Source organism: Colletotrichum gloeosporioides (assembly GCF_011800055.1).
Source record: "Colletotrichum gloeosporioides strain Lc1 chromosome Unknown consensus_40, whole genome shotgun sequence".
NCBI lineage: Eukaryota > Fungi > Ascomycota > Sordariomycetes > Glomerellales > Glomerellaceae > Colletotrichum > Colletotrichum gloeosporioides.
In genome coordinates this window covers 100,015-120,912 of record NW_025544685.1, presented here as the reverse complement: position 1 = coordinate 120,912, position 20,898 = coordinate 100,015, and the positions used below count along the sequence as shown (strand labels likewise).

General features: G+C 51.7%; 7 protein-coding genes across 7 annotated transcripts; 5 read left to right on the top strand and 2 right to left on the bottom strand.

Annotated features, from left to right (window-relative positions):
• Window positions 1-223: 223 nt before the first annotated feature.
• Window positions 224-2,187, bottom strand: GCG54_00005069 (D-lactate dehydrogenase [cytochrome]; the record flags this gene model as incomplete). The annotated part of the gene is made up of 5 exons (XM_045405102.1): window positions 224-265; window positions 348-652; window positions 828-1,445; window positions 1,517-1,919; window positions 1,972-2,187. Coding segments are annotated over 5 exons (1,584 nt in total), but the record flags the coding sequence as incomplete, so codon positions are not given.
• A 797-nt stretch (window positions 2,188-2,984) lies between these two features.
• Window positions 2,985-4,683, top strand: GCG54_00005068 (putative transporter; the record flags this gene model as incomplete). Its single annotated transcript, XM_045405101.1, has 4 exons — window positions 2,985-3,165; window positions 3,221-3,493; window positions 3,543-3,970; window positions 4,051-4,683. 4 exons carry the CDS (start codon window positions 2,985-2,987, stop codon window positions 4,681-4,683), a joined length of 1,515 nt encoding a protein of 504 aa, XP_045264865.1.
• A 404-nt stretch (window positions 4,684-5,087) lies between these two features.
• Window positions 5,088-6,235, top strand: GCG54_00005067 (uncharacterized protein; the record flags this gene model as incomplete). The annotated part of the gene is made up of 3 exons (XM_045405100.1): window positions 5,088-5,412; window positions 5,479-5,964; window positions 6,024-6,235. The coding sequence occupies 3 exons, from the start codon at window positions 5,088-5,090 to the stop codon at window positions 6,233-6,235; spliced, it is 1,023 nt and encodes a 340-aa protein (XP_045264864.1).
• A 1,209-nt stretch (window positions 6,236-7,444) lies between these two features.
• On the top strand, window positions 7,445-10,138 carry GCG54_00005066 (uncharacterized protein; the record flags this gene model as incomplete). Its single annotated transcript, XM_045405099.1, has 7 exons — window positions 7,445-7,695; window positions 7,785-8,092; window positions 8,158-8,699; window positions 8,758-8,882; window positions 8,935-9,083; window positions 9,140-9,351; window positions 9,404-10,138. 7 exons carry the CDS (start codon window positions 7,445-7,447, stop codon window positions 10,136-10,138), a joined length of 2,322 nt encoding a protein of 773 aa, XP_045264863.1.
• A 351-nt stretch (window positions 10,139-10,489) lies between these two features.
• GCG54_00005065 (uncharacterized protein) lies at window positions 10,490-14,355 on the bottom strand (the record flags this gene model as incomplete). Its single annotated transcript, XM_045405098.1, has 2 exons — window positions 10,490-13,251; window positions 13,299-14,355. The coding sequence occupies 2 exons, from the start codon at window positions 14,353-14,355 to the stop codon at window positions 10,490-10,492; spliced, it is 3,819 nt and encodes a 1,272-aa protein (XP_045264862.1).
• Window positions 14,356-15,855: 1,500 nt separating this feature from the next.
• On the top strand, window positions 15,856-17,490 carry GCG54_00005064 (putative transporter; the record flags this gene model as incomplete). The annotated part of the gene is made up of 3 exons (XM_045405097.1): window positions 15,856-16,036; window positions 16,097-16,800; window positions 16,849-17,490. 3 exons carry the CDS (start codon window positions 15,856-15,858, stop codon window positions 17,488-17,490), a joined length of 1,527 nt encoding a protein of 508 aa, XP_045264861.1.
• A 1,192-nt stretch (window positions 17,491-18,682) lies between these two features.
• On the top strand, window positions 18,683-20,129 carry GCG54_00005063 (Dihydrolipoyllysine-residue succinyltransferase; the record flags this gene model as incomplete). Its single annotated transcript, XM_045405096.1, has 2 exons — window positions 18,683-19,771; window positions 19,830-20,129. 2 exons carry the CDS (start codon window positions 18,683-18,685, stop codon window positions 20,127-20,129), a joined length of 1,389 nt encoding a protein of 462 aa, XP_045264860.1.
• Window positions 20,130-20,898: the final 769 nt, after the last annotated feature.

Here is a 20,898-nt window from a genome sequence, read left to right as displayed (position 1 = left end):
TGCAACGGCTCTTCTGATACAGAGCTGGATGTGGAACCACCAGCCGAATTGCTTTGTGAGACTTTAAGCTTGGGCTTGCGACATACAAAACGTGGTTTCGTCATTGCTGGTTTCTCCCGTAAACCTACCGGTCGAATATCTTTCCTGGATTCCTTGGGACATGAATCGCCGTTAGCGCATGGCACACTCTCAGGATCTGTGTCGACTCGTGCGGGTCAACCACTTACAAGATCCAGTTGGGGTCCAGGGTGCCCTTGATCAGCTTCTGCATGGCGGGAAAAGCAAAGGTCAGCCCGATCGCCGAGAGGGATGTCCCCAGCAACCCCCGCCTTCAGGGTCCAACACACCATAACGGTAATCGTATCATTTCCTACTTCGGACAACAGGGCGTCCTTCTTGCCCAAACCTATTCCATGCTCGCCCGTCGAGGTGCCGTCCATCTCCAACGCGCGCGCGACCATGTTTTTGACCGCAAGTTTGGCCTTGGCGGCTTCTTCAGGTATGGTCTTATTGTAGGTGATATTTTCGTGGAAATTGCTGTCGCCAATGTGACCTTTGATACAGGCGTTGAGGCCAAGTTTTTGCGCTTCGTCCTTGCTGGCCTCGACGATGTCGGCCAGCCGGCTGAGAGGAACGGCAACATCAGTGTTCCCTGCAATGTTGCTCTCGTGTCAGCCAACGCAGCATGAGCGGCAGCTATGAGCCCCCACCGGCATGCACGACAGTTTTTGTTTCTGGATAATTTCGATGCTGTGCAATTATGGCAAGTGGAGTGTGCGGAGTAAGTTTTGGGCAGAACGGAAAGGGGGCCGGGGGGAGGCACTTACACATCTCCTCACCCTCCTTTCGCATAGCTAGCAGAGAGTAAAGCGACTCCTTCCTGGCAGACCACAGAAGCTTCTGCTCACGCTCATCTTTAGCAAACTCGAAGACGTCAGGGCTGTAGGGCTCCACGATTCGCTGAACACTGCTGATGTTGTCGTTAACGGAAGTTTGTGTACCGGAGAATTTGAAGAATAGGGTTGGCTTTTCTTGCCAGACCCGTGGCCTCGTGGCACCGCCCTGGTTGACGATGCGCATCTGAGCTTCATCCATAAGCTCCAGAGCCGCGACTGGCACCCCGGCGCGTATGACGTCTGCTGCAGCTGAGACGGCCTGTCTGATGGTCGGGAAGGGAACGACTGCGACGGAGAAGTGGTGTGGGACAACGGCAAGCTTTAGAGTTGCTTCCGTGATGATCCCAAGGGTGCCCTCTGAGCCAACGAAGATGCCATTAAGATTGTACCCCGCAGAGCACTTTCTCGGGCGGCGCCGAGTCTTGATGACGGATCCATCTGCAAGGACGACCGTCAGGTTGATGACCCAGTCTCGCATCGTGCCGTAGCGTACAGCGTTTGTGCCAGAGCAGTTTGTGCCTATCATGCCTCCGATCTTGGCGCTTGGGGCTGAGAAGAGTCAAGGATTCAGTCTTATTGCCCGCATTGATGTTACCGTTACCTGGAGGATGGACTCTTACCGGGGTCGATGGGGAAGAACAGGCCGCTGTGTTGCTGGGCAAGCTGTTGATTGAGGTCCGTCCAACAAACGCTCGGTTGCACCACGATGTCCATGTCATCCTTGTTGAACTTCACGATCTTGTCCATGTGTGCAAAATCAATGCTTACGCCGCCAAAGGACGCTGTGATGTGACCCTCGACACTGCTGCCACCGCTGAAGGGGATAATGGGTACCCGCCACTTGTGGCAAATGCGAGCGATAGCACTGACTTGCTCCGTGCTTCGAGGGTAAGCCACAGCAACTGGTAGAGTGTCGAGGTTGATAGAAGACCACTCTGAGTAACCGTGAGCGAGGAGGTCTTCAGAATCAGTTGAGATGACGTCTTCTGTGTCACTCAGCTCCCGTCGGATTTCATCAATGGCCTTGTATGGGTCAGGTGTGACTGTATTACGATACTCAGAAACAAAGACTTACTTTGTACATGTCGTTGAACGTTGCATAGTTAACCGCCGGCAACCTGTCGTCGTGTAAAATCGCGTTTGATGTTGGTGACTTGTAGACACTCTTCGCGAGCGCGTACCCCAGAGTCGCTGTAGCTGTGGCTAACAAGAGAGACGCTGGGTTCAGCCAGCTTGTGCCACGGTTGTCATGGTTCGCGCTGCTAGATCTCTCCGTCTTATGGGTATTGAATCTGAAGGGATTATTACTCAGTAACCTTGTAGTCAGGAACCCGTTGTATGGGGCCCGTCTTGGGATAGGTCGAACGCAAGATCTGAGCAAGGACATGGCCCGTAAGCTGCAGCGTTAATTCAAAGGTGTCGTTTGTTTCCAATAGCAGGTGTATTCACTCTGTTGGTAGTGGCCCATATAAGGAGTGCCGTCAGGACGGGTCAGGGTGCCGGAATGCGGAGGCTGACCGGGTCAATTGCGGAGTGATGCGGGGGAGACTCGGCAGAACCTCATGATAACCAAGCAACCCCTCAGACTCGGTTTGAGAAACCGCTGTAACGGATCTCTCATCCGGGGCTGACATGCAAGCCAAGAACTGGGTTTGATTTCCCCAACGACAATATACGAGGGCATCGACCTCTCGGCTTACCCACAATTAGGGTCTCCATTCGGCAACCGTCACAACATGCAGATCATTGCAGTGTGGGCAAATCTCACGCAGCTTGAATACTCCAGTGAAAGGGCGGGATATAGAACCGAAGACGGTTATTCCCATCTAAGCCCGTCGCGTAGGACACCCGTGAACGCTTTATCTCGGCTCTCGATTCCATCTTTCCTTTTCCCCGGATGCAGGGCGAATGCGAGGTCGGGCAATTGTATCAATCCATAAACTGGGAGTCAAACCTTGCAGTCATGAGTGACGGCAGATTATTTAAATAGCCCCAGGGATATCTTATCTCGGCACCCGCCATCTTGGTCGATCAATGTTTCCTTTAATTGATTTTTACAACTGAGCTTTCGCCATTTCAGATTTTGCCATGTCAAGAAGATCCTCCAATGTGACATCGGAAAAGATGGGAAACGATGTTGACCCCGGAGCTGAAGAAATCGAAAACCGACCGCAAATTTTCAGCATTAACCCAGATGAAGAGACAAAGGTTGTCCGAAAGCTCGACGCCGTCATCATGCCCCTGATGGCCGTTGTGTACTTCTTTCAGTGTAACGAGTACAGCTTCATTGAATCGCTTTAGCAGACGCTAATCACTTCAGGTAGATCTCGACAAGCAGTCGATCAACCAGGCTGCCATTTTCGGACTTCGGGAGGATCTCCGCCTCACAGGAGAGCAGTTTTCCTGGGCTGTATCTCTTTTCTATCTCGGACAGCTGTGTTCAGAGTACCCTGCAGCTTTCTTGTTATCACGGCTGCCGATCGCTCTCTACGTTGGCATCACCATTGTTGTTTGGGGTGGAGTAAACATGTGCCTCGCGGCTGTGCATGACTTTGCAGGGCTTGCGGCCACAAGATTCTTCTTGGGTTTCACCGAAGGTGGGATTATTACTTCGACTTTTAATAGAATTCATCTAACGGGTTGAAGGTACTGTTTCGCCAGCTTTCATAATCATTACCAGCATTTGGTACAAGAGGAATGAGCACCCTATTCGAGTTGCGACCTGGGTCTCTATGAATGGAGTCTCCCAGATTGTTGGCGCACTCCTGATGTATGGTATTGGGCAAGGGAACCTACAACTCGCTGCTTGGCGCGCTCTCTTTCTCATCTGCGGGGCTTTGACATCTGCTGTCGGACTCATCTTCATCTTCATGATGCCTAGGGATACCACAACAGCCTGGTTCCTCAGCCCTCGCGAACGAGAAATTGCAACTCAGAGATTGGCAATTGATAGGGCCACTCGAGATCGTGCCGAGTTCAACAAAGCTCAAGTTCGCGAGGCTCTCATGTCGCCCATGACTTGGATCTACTGCTTGATTGCACTATGTATTACACTGACAACCCCAATCATCAAGGTACGAACGGCCCTTTGCCGCCCTTAAAACTCCCTTTCATGTGCAAAGTCACGTGTACTTACCAAATATTTTCGTTTTAGTTCAATGCCACTGTTATCAATGGCTTCGGCTACTCGAAATTTCAGACCATGTTGGTGGGCATGCCTGCGGGGGCAGTCAACACCACAACAGTGTGGGCCAGTGCCCTTATTCCACGCTGGCTTCCAGGAACGAGGGTTTATACTGGTATCGGGTTGTGCATCGTGCCCTTGCTTGGTGCAATTCTCCTGATGACTCTACCAGCCAAAGGTGCTGAGTGGGGTATTGTCGTCTCAACTTGGCTTGGTGGTTGCAGTTCAGCCCTGCTGAGTACTGGAGCAAGCATCATCGCAAGCAACGTCAAAGGAAATACCAAGAAAAGCATTGTGTCAGCAGCCTTTTTTGTGTCGTATGGCGTGGGCTGTATCGTGAGCCCACAAGCATGGACGCAGGACGATGCACCACGATACCGGAAAGGGTGTATTTTGAGCATTGCGGCGATGGTGTGTCTCATCTTGACGTTTGCTGGATACGTTGTCATTGTGAAAGCGAAGAACAAGAGTCGAGATGCCAAGGCTGATGTAGGGCAGTCTGAGTACTCAGCGGATATTTCGTGGAATAGTGACCAGGCTGGAGTAGACGTGGACTCCGACTTGACGGATGTTCAGGACAAAGGTTTCCGGTACACCATTTGATTTCTGTCTTGGAGGAAGTGTTTCAACCTATATATCGACGGCTATCCGTCGTAGTTTGATTGAGTCGATAGCAACAGATGACAATGCGTCTCAAATTGTCCATAGCCCGCCTCTTACCTGGTCCTGGTACCGAACGTAGATTTCACGAACACCAGTTTGCAGCCCTAACCCTACGGGAGGGACCTTTTTTGTCATCCGCTGGTTTCAAGGTTTATTTTGAAAACAATTTTGAGATGTGAGAACCTCGATGGGTCTGTCTATACCTACGCACGAAAAAGCTTTTGGTGTCCATCCCCCTCCATGCATCCCTCGTCATCAAATCACCATCGGATCAATTGTGCTCACTCACGTACTGTTTTCGCCGCAGATTATTTCTCGCCAACCCACTGTCATCTTTTGGAAAGATGGATATCATCGGAACGGCAAAGACGCTGATCCGCAAGATCAGGCCCAAGAACGAGAGGCGCCGCAGCATTCCAGAAACGAAGGCCATGTATAGATGCATCGACCCTCCGAGTGACGCACCACAGAGATACCCCGCTCATACAATCGTCGAGACCACCAAGTATGCGGAGGATCGCCATGTCTCTACCGTCTACTCACTAGCCGGCTATACTCCGATGCGGATGGACAAGAGGTGGGATCAAGGCAAATCTCAGCCCGCCGTCGATGTTTTGATGGTCGAGGATAAAGACAAGTCAGCGATTGACGGAAAAGCTCGTTTTACTTGTCATTAAATCACAATACAGCATCCCGCCTTGATAGAGATCTTGGGACTGATACTGGAGAACGAAGGCTTCCATCTTGACGACGATGGCCCAATCGTTTTCTATCCACCCTTCCGCCCATTGTACTTCTGCTACGAGGAGATGGTTGGTCTGCGCGAAAGTACGGATGATGGCTCGTTGAAAAGATATCTGGGAAACCTGATTAGCACGCTTGACGATGTACTTGGAGAGATGCGAAAGCAATCACATCAACTCAAAGCCAGCGGGCTAGTCAACTTCGATCTCGCATGGACCTATTTCCCCAACGGTACTATGGTACGCAGCAGCGACTGCAACACCAAAATGGTCTTCAGGGTTGTGGGTACTTCGTACAAGAGGTCGGAATCTGGCACAGCCCTCGTCATCTACGGCGAAGCGCTCAGATTTGATGGAGAGTCCTTCGTCTGGATGGTCCACGAGATTTCCATCCATGAGTTCTCCGGGAACAAGCCAATTCGTAGACTGGAATGTTATCCAACCGAGTTTCATCACGACCCGAAATTGTGCGCCGACGGTTGCTGGAGAGGGGCAAAAAGGGGCTGGGCCTCGGCGTGGAATGTTGCACATACAAAGGCGTCGAGATTGCTGGCATGGACGAGGTGAAGCACAATGTTGATGGCTCCATTCTTGTCGACGTTGCTAGATTCAATAAGCCTCAGATAAGCGACAATGGACATGAGCGATGCACGAATCGACCGATGATACCGCACATAAATGAGCTAGACAACAAGGACGGTATTCACCTTAGGAAGAAGGGGCAGAACAATAACAACCGACGGCCATGATTAAGGGCTGCTTTGAGGAATAAGTTATCGTGGCTGAATTGAAGGGAGATTAAGAACGTCGTCAGAGTGGCCAGGACATGGTGCTATTACGACAGTTAAGTGATGGACCTGGAGAGACTCGAGACGGGCATCTTAGTGACTATTCGGAAGTCACAAAGCTTGACGACTCCTTGGATATCGATAAAAATGAACAACGAAAGGATGAATGAACAGTCAAAATCTGACATACGGAGTAGGAGTATGGTTATTTAGTTTTTAGTGCGAGTGGTCCGCAGTTGTCCGTTGTTTGCGTTGCCGAATTCAAAAAGCAGAACTCAAAGATTTATGATAAATACACTCCGTTGCGTTGACAGCGTCCGCCCTGCAATTTGTGGCCCGAAAAGGGCAAAAAAAAGGGGCTTTTCGCTGAAAAACCACTAAATCGCCCTAAACTTTGCACACTAATAACTCTATGCGTACGTAATGCGCATAGATAGAATTTTAATTAATTAGTCTACTAGTTAAGGGCTATCTAATGATATATTTTTTATTCTCACGTATTATGTACGTATAGAGTTAGTAAGGTGTGAAGTTTAGGGTGATTTTGAGGGGTTTTTTAAGTGGATAGTTCAACGTAACGCGCTAGGGGTTTCGTTTTTTCTTTTTAGCGTTGCGTTTAGTGTCCGCTAGCCTAAAAACCCCCTAAATCACCCTAAACTTCATACCTTAATAACTCTATGCGTACGTAATGCGTATAGCTAGAAATTTGACTAATTAGTCTACTAGTTAAGGGCTATCTAATGATGTATTTTTTATTCTCACGCACTGCGTACGCATAGAGTTGTTAAGGTGTGAAGTTTAGGGTGATTTAGGGGGTTTTTGGGCTAGCGGAAAATTTTCCTTCCGGGTCAAAGTCGGGGGCGGACGCCGTCAACGCAACGGAGTGTATGCATGCTGAGCGAGAGTCTCTCCAGCGAAGGCTCATGACGTCGCGTATCGTCCCAGAAGGGAAGTTTCCCAAAGCTCGTAGCCCCTACCAGCCCCAATTTTTAGCGCCTCTAAGCCTTCCGCCCCACTGCTCGCGACTTTCCGACATCGTCCCATCGACAACAGTCCCACGGATGCGTCTCCCTTTCACACAAAAACAAACCACAACACCCGCTTCCCCAGACTGATCTGAACTGCAATCGCTCCTTGGCGCACGGCGGAGCTTGAGAAAGCCTTCCAAACATGGACGTTGGCTCGGAACCGACACCCCGACGAGGAACCCGCAAACCGTCCAGCCCGCCCGCCAGTGCCCCGGCCGCGAGACGCTTCCGTTCGGCTTCTCAAGCCGAGGCTGCTCGCACGTCCAATGCGTGCCAAATTTGCCGCGACAAGAAAGTGAAGTGCTCGGGGCAACGGCCATGCAAGTATTGTGCCAAGCGCGGGCTGACTTGTGTGTTTGCGGCGTCGGAGAAGAGGAAGCTGTATTCCGTATCGTGAGTCCCTTTGCCCCGTTGCAATGCCCCATCAAGTATGAAGCGCTTCGATACAAGAGACTAGGCTGATTTGAACTTGAATGAATTAGACAAGTCAGGGAGCTTGAAGACAAAGTCGCCTTCTATGAACGACAAAACCGAGAAAAGTCGGCCCCGGGAACGGCATCGCCACAGCCGGCATCGCCTGGGTGGCATATGCCTCCAGACGAAGCGGTGGAAACGCCTAATGTCCCGCGTGGGGGTCCGCAAGAAGAGTCTTGCATCTCAGTCAGCCTGCTTTCTCCTGAGGATCTTCCGCCCCCATTGTCTCAGCCCACATTCTCCCCCACGTTTGAGAGGATACGAGCCGTGGATGTCTTGCCCGCGTCCACGTCCTCGCCTGTGCGTACTGCAAGGGGTAAGTGGGCCCGTCAGAATTGTCTTTTTACACAACTTGTCGACCTCGGATACTGACTCCGACAGCCATTGCTCCGGAATCAGCGCTCTCTTCTTCCGAGACGTTCGGCTCCGAAATCAAGACGCTTCTTGTTTCCCGCTCGAACCCGGGCTCCGCTGCAAGTCCGTCAACGAACACTGGCGTAACCCCACTGCCGCACATTGACCGTCGCGGTCTACTTGAGGCTATTGGTCCCTGGCTCACCGAAGAGGAGGCACATGCGATGTTGGACACTGTCGTCTTCAATGTGGGCATCTCGCAGCAATTATTCGACGTACGAGCGTTCTCGGATAACCTCTCCGTGCTGTACCAAGAAACCAGCGCAAATGTGAGGCTTACTGAGATATGGATTGTGGAAGCCCTTTTGATCTTTGCTGTGGGTAGGTTACTCCAAAGTATAGATGATGAGAATGGGGATCTTCCAGGGACGAGGTTCTTTCAGGAGGCGGTCAAGCGGACTCCATTATTGAGTGATTTGAGGAAGCATGGTATCGTTGGAGTCGAGGTGATGGCTTTAACAGCCCTTTACCTTCAAATTGCGGACCGGAAAGATGATGCCTACTTGCACGTGAGTTAACGAAACATTAGGCTTCGCAGATACAATCACTAACGATAGGCCATCGTAGTCTAACACAGCGCTGAGGCTCGCCATCAGCCATGGCATGCACAGGGTAAATTCAGCGCCAGGTCTGAAGCGGTCGGATAACGTGCATCGTAATAGGCTTTGGTGGTCTATTTACATGCAGGAAAGGTGTGTTCCAACTTTGAGTCGAGTAGAGATTGCTTGGCTGAGAATGTCTCAGGAGACTATGCGCAGCTGGTGGATATCCCATGTCTATTGAAGACTACGCCATTACCACAGCCCCGCCATACGAAATCCTCGGCTTTCCATCGGCAACAGCATTGGGTGTCAACGTCAAGACCGCGAGATTGACTGGGCAAATCACGTCAAGTATATCCCTCTGAAGCCAGTCAGGGGTCAGGGTCTCGGTACTAATTAGCTGGTAGCCATCTACTCTCAGAAAGACGACCCCGAGACAACGTTCATCAACAAGGTTCAGAATATCCTTCACTCCCTCTACGAAGTCGAGAAGACGATGCCGTCCGAGTACGTCATGGAGATCAGGCCAGCAGGCGTACTCGTCGCTGGGCGTCCATTCATGGACGCACCAACCACAACTTCAAGGACCAGTTCGAGTTTGTATACATCAGTTTATATGGTGAGAGACCTTGAAATACATGGCCAGGTACCTATCCGACTGACTATGTCAGGCGGTCATACATACCGTGAGACCCATTCTGCTGTATATGGCCCGCAACAGTCGGGATCCAGAACGCGAAAACGCTCGGAACGAAGTCAGCCCAGCTTTAGTACGCCTCGCTGAGATATGTGTCGAGACAGCCAGTAAGACTCTCGTCATTCTACAGGAACTCCGAAAGAAAGAGATTTTAGCAAAGAACGCTTTCCACGATCTGGATGCCACGTTCTCAGTGGGATACATCTTTGTGCTGGTCGAGGCTATCAACCCTAGGAAGAATCTAGGTTTCAAAGGCATTGACGGGTCCAGATCTATCCTCAGATACTTAGTCGGTCTGGGGAACCGCGCAGCGGCGAACCGGCTTGCTGAGCTGGACCAAATGTGTGTGCACCTAGCGTTACCTGTGCAGCAAGGGACAGGGCAAACACCCCAGCAGTCATTGACGGACATGTTGGCAAAGCCGTTCTCGTTCGAGAGCGGGTATGGGGTTGTTGAGCAAACCACAGCTTCACTAAATGCCATGGAGAGGCCGCGTTCGCGATCCGGAGATGTGGGCGGGGCTGAGGCCTGTGGTGAGGATGATCAGCAGAGCTTTGGATTCAGCGGCGCGGATTTGGCCAGTATTCCTTTGGAAGGGGAGAACAGCTTGTACTGGGTCTATCATACACCTGGCTTCTCGTTTACTGGGGTTGAGCAGACGGATTGGGAGGCGTTAGAGAACCAGATTCCATGGGGGAATCAGCCATAGAGTTGGGAGTCCACATGCATATTTTGCTCTGAGTACCTTATTAGGCAATGTTCGACATATCGACTTACCAGATAAAGGTTGAAAAGTCTTAAGATTCTGAGGTTCTGAAAACATTAGAAGACATTTGACGTATGGATGTGCGTAGTGCCTACCTAGCGCAGATACCTTTAGGGCCTTATTAGCCCGCACTCGAAAGCATGCATGACCAACAAGCAAAACCTTTGAACTCAATTTCCTTGTATTCGCTACATAGCTCTACGTTTGGTTCTGATCTTGGATGTACGTGCCAAGAAACTGAGGTTTTCATCCTGGTTTGCTCTCCGCCACTCATCATGAGCTAATAATAGCTCTTTATTGGTACTTTTGGAACGCATTTCCGGCATACTTCTTTCGAAGGAGGCTTGTTACCCTAGGCGACCCCAGTGTATTATTCCTCTTCCCGGCGAAGATGACCTCTTTCGTGATTTGAACCTCGTCCCCAAACGTTTCAACTAGCATATCCATCATCTCCTCCCCAGCTTGCGCATTTCGAACGATGGCTAAACTAAGTTCCTCTGTGAGCTCAAAACTCATTGGACAATAAATTAAGAGGTATCTCATCACCGCCTCTGAATTGTTCTCGGCCGCAGCCATAATAACCTCTTGCGTTATCTCGACTTCACTCCCACGCTTCTCCAATAAGAGCCCCAGGATAGCCACACCACAAAATGCATTCTGAGCTGCGTTCATGACAGTCCCTGGGGTGATCTTTAATTCTTTCCCCAGCCTGTTTAGAAGGACTGCTACGGTCTCTGAAGGTCTCTCGGTGCAGCCAGATGCTGCATTCTCTATCAGTTTCGGTGTGACACTGAAACGATGCCCGCACTTTTCTAAGAGAAGCATTATTATCAGGTGTCCACACACTCTATTGAGAAATGCATTTTCCAAAACACCATCTGTAATGACAATGTTACCCCGATGGTTGTCGAGAAGTTTGGCGATAATGAAGTATCCGTACTCCTTATTAAGAGCTGCGTTTTCTAATGTTTTCTCAGTGACGATACATTCCTCTCGACGCTCGTTTAAGAGTTGGGCAATGATCACGAGCCCATGTTTGTTGTTGGTCGCTGCGCTCGCAAGTATTCCCTCGGTGATTTTGAATTCGTTTCCGTATCTCTCCAACAGGAAAGTGACAATATCACGTCCATCATCAGTTTTGGCGGCTGCAGCAGCAACAACATCCGCGGTGATTTCAACTTCCTTGCCGTATGTCTCTTTCAAAGAAGTTATTGATTTCCGAAAGCTGCTATAGCTTACTGAAGCTATAACAAGCTCCTCAGTGATTTTGCTGCCGTTACTCAGGAGATAGTCTATTACCTCTGGATGAACCTCGACAACAGCGGCTAGGAGAGCTGTGCGAAAGTGGCCACACCCAGCATCACAATCTGCGCCGTGAGAAATGAGGGTTTTGACAAGTTTGAGGTGACCCCTCGCAGCCCCGGCCTTGATGGCTGTGCCGAAATACCCTCCCTCTGAGTTGACGTCGACGTTTTCTTCGTTGATGATGTATTCAACCACTTCTAGCAGATTGAAATAGCTTGCAAGTGTCAAATCTGCCACTGGCGCAGGAAGCGGGGGGAATCCGTAAGATTGCAAGTACCTAGCCCAAGCCGGTAGTTGCCTGGATTGCGTACGACAAAGCTCACGGGTGGCTTTACAAAGGGTTTCTCTGCTGTCATCATCCTGGGAGTTGAAGTGTATCGTCCAGTTCTCAGCAGCGTATCTCCAGAAATTCGGGCCCGGAGGGAAGGTGTGCACATCAATATCGAGGCCATCCAATGATAACATACGGATACATGAGGTGAACATTGTTCTGTGTGCGGAATACATATCGAAAGTTCCCATCCACTTTTTTGACTGTGTAGGTGTTGTAAGAAACTCCTGGGCCGTTTGGTGAATAAAGACCACCCGATGGTCAATCACGGTGATGAAGAGACCACAGAGGTTTCTCACCACGGATTTGAAGCTTTCGTGATCCCAAACATCATCCTCGATTTCAGCAATGTTTCCAAAGCTCTTAGCTTGTAATGTTAGGGAGTAGTTGACCTCGCCTAGCGTCAGAGGTTTTGTAGCAGCAAGCATAATGTTAAGCAGATGCCTCGCCTTCTTTTCATCTTGACTGCGTGCCAGAATTGTTTCGTAAGCATCAAAAACGGAAGGTGGAAGACAAGAAAGTAGCTCCTCGATATCCGAGGGCTTGCTGTACGCGCTCCGGCTTCCGTTGATGATACCGAGTATTAGACGAAGATACAGATAGTTGCAGTTCTTCATATCTTTTAGGGCATCTGAAATCCTCCGGCGAGCCTGTTCACGAAAGCCTTTCGCAAAATCGTTAACCTTGTGGTCGATGAAAAGGTTAATTTCCTGACGTATCTCTTCGGACTTGTCGTCACCGTCAAGTCGGCAGTAAAACTCGGCAGACGCCATTTCCGCAAAGCGCGCCTCCAGAAAGTCATATGGCCGGCTTGTAATGAGGAACTTGAGTCTTGATGGTGATGCATGGACCTGATTGTTGAAATAGAAGTTCTGGAGCATTTGCAATATCTCTTCCCAGCCTTCGTGGCTGCATTCGTCCAAGGCATCAAGCACACAGACAATTTCTCCAGCTGCAGGATCGCTTGCACATTCTAGTAGGATCCTCCAGAGCTCATGGAAGTTGTTTCGTAGCTTGTCTCCATAATTGCTATAAGGCTCAGTCGAGTGGTGGATAAGAGACCGGTTTTGGGTGAAAAGCTGATGCAAGATTGCAGACAGAGCGTCGTGACTGTTGATGCGATTCACATCGTCGAATTTAAAAAAGAAGTAGCAGACTGTCGTGGGGTTTGTCGATAGTCGTCCACCGTCGATCAAAGACCGTGTTAGTACAGACTTGCCACAACCTGGGCCGGCGGAGATCCAGATGATGCTTGACGCAGTGCTCTGAAGCCATTTCTGATACTTCTGGTCCTTGAAGAACCATTCACATGTTCCGTCATGCTTTCGAGGGTTGAAATTCTTGTATTTTTCGTGTTCCGTAGCCAGAAGTTCAAGCAATTTCATGTCATTCTCGTTAGGTTCTCGGCGATGAGCAGAGCCTGAGGCTAAGTCAGCAGTTACAATATCCTTAGGACGAGTTTCTCACGTTGGGCTGCGTCATCTATGCGCGGAAAACCTTCTAGAATCGCTCTCGCTGCGGCGGCTGCTCTTGCTGCAGCAAAATGCTGGAAGTCCTTGTTTTTGTGGCTGTCTGCGTAGTCACAGACCGCCTTGACGATAAGGCACGGGAACCGATCCCATACGCCGGCCCCCTCCATCTCAAAGGCGACAAGAGGTGGTTTTTGCGCTTTAGCAATCCGGTCGCGATCCAACCCGGACTTCATCACGGTATCGCCTGATCCTAAGCGTCCAACAACAATTTGAAGTTCATGGGCTATCGTGCCGTCGTATTTTCGCTTTGTGAGGCGACGCCTGGAAACCAGTCGTGACAAGTCGCACCCTAGGTCCCGGCACGATGTACCCAGGGCTACGTCGCACACTGTGTGTTCAGAGCACTCACACGGATGGTGATTGGGGTGCCTATGGAGATATTGCGGCTCAAAGAGCAAATCCGCCTCAGGTTTAGGCTGTGTGTACCGACATTTTCTGTCGCCGGCCTTCTCTTGGATGCTCTGGAGTATTTCAGCTGTCCGCTGCTGCAGCTTTTCGCGTCCCCGGTCCGTCTCAAGTACCGCCGTAACGGAACGAACGCTCTCGTGAGGCCTCCCCAGGCTGTCTTCAATGGTACCTTTGATGACGAAGTTGCTGGGTTGCTGCTTCCCTAGGTCATACTGTACGATGCTCTTACTAATCACCACATCCCCGAGCAAAAGTTCTTTATCGGTTCCGATTTCCGGTACACCTCCACAAATGCCTACCAGGATGGCAAGCTTTATGCCAGTATAACTCAATCGGAGCCTGTTCGCTGCGCTTGCTGCATCGACCTTTCCCATGCCCGGAAGGAGAAGCACGACGATGTTGTGGTTTGCTATTCGGCCAACGGTATATTTGTTGTAGTCCTCGGGTGCATTTCCCAGCTGTACTTCCTCTCCATCCCATATATGATCGAGAGCAAAAGCGACAGCTTCGTACTCGCAGCCGACAGCGCAGATAAATGCGATCTGGAAGTCCTCACGCCGGAGACCTGGAGGTGGGGTAGCCATGTCAAATCATGGACGGTCCGTCAAGGTAAATAGGGGTTTTTCGCTAAGGTAGCTCCTATCAACAAAGGAATCGAGGAGGACAAACTTGCTTTGTGAATACTTCCGGTGATTGGGATGCGACTAAATCGCTGACTGCCTGACTTCGTGTCTGTCAGAAAAACAGGCTGGCGCTTCACCAAGGACTCTTATTGGCCAGATAGGTACTTGGTCACCATGCCGCTCACCAATCCTGATCAACATCTGATATGATGATGGCACGGCATTTAAATTTTTCCGTTGCCTTCTGTATTCACAGCAATCCTAAACCCCGAAAAGTCGCGTGGCGCGCTAGTTGCATTTGACAGTTGTTTGGTTCTCAGACGTGACTTTCTTTGTTGACTGCACAAGATTCTTTCCCTATCCATGTCTTCATGCGACGAGTAAGTCTATTGGGTCTAAATCCCTGTGCAAAAAGTCCGTCTTGATTTTTCGGATGCTGATACCCCCCAAACACTGCCTGCGTCACGTTTGGGTGACTTGCCGGTTGTCGCACCACCTGCAACTTGGAACTAATCTGATTATTCACTACGTCACTGGTTAGATAGCAATGACCGCCGACGTAAAGGTCATATTCCTATCCAAGGATAATTCGCATTAAGTGTCTCACTAAATTCATCGAATACATGGAATGTCTATCTGCGATCTCTCTCCGATGCTCTAGTTGCACGTGGGACGGGAATGGAGAGCCAGAGCGCAAGCGAGCAAAGGCCAGAGGACCTTTACAATATCAATTAGGCAAAGCTCTAAAGAAGATGAGGTTTGATTCGAAAGGACGTGACGCTCGGCCCGACACCCTCGATACAGGGTTGGCGGCCGGCATGTCGTGAGGCCAGCGGCACATAATGCCAGGCATCGAATTGAGGAGCATTCGCTAAAGCCATTCGCGGCTACTCACATAAATGTCTACTTCCTGTCTACAAGGAAATGTTCCTGTGCCTACTTTTTGGGTTAAATAGAGATATTGATATTCCACCTTTGTCACAGTGAATGGGCTCACCTCTCACCTCCTCGGATGTTGTCACCGAAACGAACCATTTGCTAGGATTAGCTTCGGCTTCAACAAGCGACATCTGTCCCAAAACGTCCTTGTGATTTATCCCAGAGAAACCAAGCGACTAAGACTCGTGCCAATTCTTGTCTAGTTCCGGGGGCGCGGCTACTTCCCCGGATGTGCGGAGAGACCTGGGGCAAGCCCCCGCGTTGCACAAATCCGGGGTTTAGGGGTCTCCGAACTCGTCAAATTGCCGTTTTGTCTATGACCCGCGCAAGCAACTCTGTTGAGGTATATAACAGGTTCAACTCTTTCAAACGCTGAACTTTGGTTGTCACACCTCCCAGGTTTCGTTGGTGAGGACGTCGTTGAAACTTACCTGAAGCCGCGCACCCTGAAGTCTCGAGTATCCAACCAAAACAATCAACCTTTGGAACGACACAATTCAAACCTTCAACTCCGACGACACTATGGCAACCAAGCCGGACAATGCACAGCTCGCCGCAACGGCCGAGGAGCTCGAGATGACGAAGAAACAAGATGAAGAGCACGTCGCGTTTGAGCAAATCAGCCCCGAGGAAGAACGCGCTCTCGTGCGAAAGCTCGACAGAGTTCTAATGCCTCTCATGGCTTTTGTCTATTTCTTCCAATGTACTATGCCTACCACCAAATACCTTCCCCATCAGATACGCTAACCTTAACTCCCTCCAGACCTCGACAAACAATCCATCAACTACGCCTCCGTCTTCGGCCTCCGCAAAGACCTCCGCCTCACAGGCCAAGACTTCTCCTGGGTCATCTCCCTCTTCTACTTCGGCCAGCTCTGCTCCGAATACCCCGCCGCGTACCTCATGTCCCGGCTCCCCATCACCCTCTTCGTCGGCGTGACAATCATAATCTGGGGCGGCGTCGAAATGACCCTCGGCGCGACCCGCGACTTTCACACCCTCGCCGCCGCGCGCTTCTTCCTCGGTTTCGCGGAGGGCGCCGTCTCTCCGGCCTTCATCATCATCACGTCCAACTGGTACCGCCGCCGCGAGCACCCGATCCGCGTCGCGACGTGGGTGTCCATGTCGGGCGTGAGCCAGATCCTTGGGGCGCTGATGATGTACGGCATCGGCGGCGCGAAGGAGATGGTCATCGAGAAGTGGAGGGCGATGTTTTTGCTTAGTGGAGGGCTGACGGCGGCGTGTGGTGTGGTGTTTTGCGTGCTGATGCCGAGGGATACGACGACGGCGTGGTTTTTGAATGAGAGGGAGAGGAAGGTGGCGACGTTGCGGTTGGCGGTTGACCGTGGCACGAGGGATCGGGCGGAGTTTAATGGGAAGCAGCTGACGGAGGCGCTGAAGCAGCCGATGGTGTGGATGTATTTCATGATGGCGCTTTGCATCACGTTGACGACGCCTATTCTGAAGGTACGTTTAGTGATTCCCGGGGTAAGAGTCGTTGCTGACCCTGAACAGTTCTCATCGCTTGTCGTCAACGGATTTGGGTACTCACCCTTCCAGACCATGCTGGTTGGTCTTCCCGGAGGCGCCATCAGCTTCGTCACGATCTGGGTAGCTGCCCTAGTTCCAAGGTTCTTTCCCGGCACCCGAGTCTACACCTCCATGGGTTTGTGTCTGGTCCCTTTGCTAGGTTCTACCATGCTGCTTGCGCTTCCGGCGAAAGGTTACGAATGGGGCATCGTGGCGAGCACTTGGCTCGCCGCCTGCTGCAGCTCACTCCTCAGCTCATCGGCGGCTATGATGGCGTCAAACGTTAAGGGCAACACCAAGAAGAGCGTGGTTAGTGCGGGCTTCTTCATCGTGTACTGCATCGGATGCATCGTCTCCCCGCAGGCGTGGACGGAGTCAGATGCGCCCAGGTACACCAAGGGCTGCATCCTTAGTATCGCTAGCTGGGTGGCGTTGATTGTGACGTACGCGGTGTATGGGTTCGCGATCAAGAAGGAGAATGCCAAGAGAGACAGACTTGCTGGTGAGGGGCGTTATGAGTACATGGTTGGCGGACATGATGGAGGCGAACAGGCGGTGCAGATGGGCGTTGCTGTCGATTCTGACTTGACGGATGTGCAGGACAAGGCGTTCAGGTACAACTTGTAGACTCCATGAGGGACCCTCGAGTGAGGATATTGAGATTCCGTGGTAAGTGAGTTTCTATACAGGAGAGACCAACTCGTAATGATTCCGTGACAGTTTTTCAATCCAACTTCTTGCGTCAATTGAAGCTATTGTCCAAACATTCTAGTGTGGTTTTCTCACAAAACTTTGACCGTGATCCTCAGCGAAGGCATGGTCTCCTGTTTTATTTGATCCCACCTCAGCAGAATATTGCATCGACCAGACAGTGGAAGATGTGTCAAACTGCCTTTATAAAAAAGAAAAAGGAACTCAACGATTAGAAAACATGCCTGAATCACGCCTTGGCGCAGAGGTGACGAACATCTTCAGCGTCGTGGTCAAGTTCGTGTTGATCACAACAATTCGTCAAATCGGATGCATCCGATACAGGCACAAAAAGTAAGCGTCGGATGTTGCGGCCGAAACCCATCTTTGACCAAAAACGTGCTGAGGACCCGCTAATGATTGATGACTAAGACGCAAAAACTCCACCGCGTACAAACGATTTACCGAAGATAAACAACAACAGGGGAGATCAGCTTAGGGGTCGGAGGGTAAGAAGCCGTCTGGCCGGGTAAGGGATGAGTAAGAGAAGCCGAAAACCCCTGCAGGTCGGCGGGCGTGACGACGGGGCGGTACGTACCCTGGCTCCGGCCGCTGTCAAAATCTCGGAAGCGAACAGGCGATTGGCCAATGACGCAACGTCTTTTGAAAGCAGGGACCAGCCGGCGCCACGGAGCTTCCGATTTCTTCCCACAACGGCGGGCTGCTTTAAGGAAATGCAACATTCTTGAAGTAAACAGAGAGAGAGAATAGGAGTAAAAGAAGCAAATGATATCTGTGGTAGATGATTATTAATGGTGCAAAAACGTAGAGTTGATTCGTGAAATGATAGACGTCGTATTTGTGGTCACAAGGACCTTAAAGCTTGGCACTGCTATGTTTAGCAGGGTCACCAGGTCCCAAAACAGTTCAGGTAGGAAGGAGCTACCCCCAGTAAAGCGGCGGCGCATTGTGTCACCCGTCACGGCAGAGCTCTTTGCCCAATTTTGCCTCGCCAATTTTGCTTCGTTTTTCGCAACACAGTCACCAACACGTTCAACACCTCTCCCAACCCGCCCTTCGATGCACCCCTGATCTTGAGGAGTCGCTCGTTCAACCTTCAACCTCCAAGATGATGCGCTCCCAGCTCCAGACCGCCGGCCGCCTGGCCAGGCCCTCCACGACGTCGAGAATCGCCGGCGCAGCCCGCCTTCACATCTCCCCCAACGTCGCCTCAAAAACGACCACCATCCGATCCATCGCCACGAAAACGATACCCCGAGCTTCCTACCCTGCTCTGACCTCGTCGCAATACCGCTCCTTCTCCTCCACCCGCATCCAGCATGGCGAGATGACCATCGTCGTCCCTCCCATGGCCGAGTCCATCACCGAGGGCACCATTGCCTCTTTGTCGAAGCAGGTCGGTGACCGTGTCGAGGTCGACGAGGAGGTTGCTAGCATCGAGACCGACAAGATCGACGTTGCCGTCAACGCCTCCGAGGAGGGAACCATTGTCGAGTTCTTCGTTGCTGAGGGCGACACCGTCGAGGTTGGACAGAAGCTCGCGCGTGTCGAGACCGGCGCCGCCCCTGAGGGCGAGAAGCCCGTGCCCAAGAAGGAGGAGCCCAAGCCCGAGGCCAGCAAGCCTGCCGAGTCCTCTGAGGCAGCTCCCGCTCCCGCCCAGGAGCAGAAGAAGGAGCCCGAGGCTCCCAAGAAGGAGGAGAGCAAGCCCGCTCCCGCTCCTAAGCAGGAGAAGAAGCCCGCCGAGTCTGCTCCCGCGCCCCAGGCTGCCCCCTTCGGCGCCGCCGGCCTCTTCTCCCGCGGCGAGCGTGTTGAGAAGATGACGCGCATGCGCAAGACCATCGCCGCCAAGCTCAAGCAGTCCCAGAACATGACCGCTTCCCTGACCACCATCAACGAGGTCGACATGTCCGCCCTGATGGAGTGGCGTGCGCGCAACAAGGAGGACGTCATGAAGCGCCACGGCGTCAGGCTCGGATACATGGGTGCCTTCACCAAGGCCACCTGCCTGGCTGCCCAGCAGGTCCCCCAGCTCAACGCTTCCATCGACACCGATAAGGAGGTCATCACCTACCGTGACTACGTCGACATCAGCATCGCCGTGTCTGCCCCCAAGGGTCTGATCACTCCTGTGCTGCGCAACGTCGAGAGCCTCGACATTATCGGCATTGAGCGCGGCGTTGCTGAGCTCGCTGCCAAGGTAAGCCCCCTGCACTCACACTCGTTGACATGACAAGTCGCTAACAAACCGATCACAGGCTCGCGATGGCAAGCTCACCATGCCCGACCTCGAGGGCGGAAACTTCTCCATCTCCAACCCCGGCATCTTCGGCTCCCTCTTCGGCACCCCCGTCATCAACTACCCCCAGGCCGCCGTCTTCAACATGAACGGAATCAAGGAGCGCCCCGTCGTCGTCAACGGCAAGCTCGAGATCCGCCCCATGATGTACATCACCGTCACCTACGACCACCGCCTCATCGACGGCCGCGAGGCCGTCACCTTCCTGAATGTCGTCAAGAGCTACATAGAGGACCCCGCCAGACTCCTCCTGGCCTAATCTGCTGCGTATAGAAGCCAGGGGAGTAGGTACATAGCACAGCAGCTGGTGAGGGGAGGCTGGCTGGCTGCGCGTCCCGTGTTATATCTGTAAACTTTTCTTTGTACCTGGGCGGGATAGCATTGCCTGGCATTGGCATCGGAGAGGCGTACACTGCTGCATCATAGAAGGTCTGGTCGTAGATAATTGGAAGAATCCAATGCCCAGCGTTGTCCTGGTTCAGGCCCATTTCCCGCTGTTTCCCGAATACACTGGCACAGTTGAACTGTGGTACAAGTTCGGTTTCCAAAGTGCACCATCCATATGCCCCTACTGTGCTGCCCACTCCAATGCCCCCACATGTATGCCAAGTAAGGATTGGGGTCATTCTTCAATGCGGGGAGGTTTTGCGCCTCAATTTGACTTGCCCCCTCCGCCTCCGCGCCGGGCATAGTCCTGGTGTGGCGGGAACTGGTCCCGGTGGACCGCAAGTCTCGGCTCCAACATCCGGGGACCACATCTTACACCAACATCAGATAACGCCTAGCGATCAATGTATGGGGAAGTATGAAAGCCGAAGAGTATTGGGGAACTTATCAGATTCGCATTCAGCCTCGGTCACTAACATTTCAAGTAGCCGACCTCAGTCTGCTTATCGGTCCGTCCTGCGAAATGTCACTGGCAATTCCTGGGAGCTAGATCTTTCCCGGCGAGTAGCAGCGTCTACCAACCTCGCCACTGAAGCTTTCGAACGCTTTCATATTCATCTATGGGACTATCGTGCTCTTGA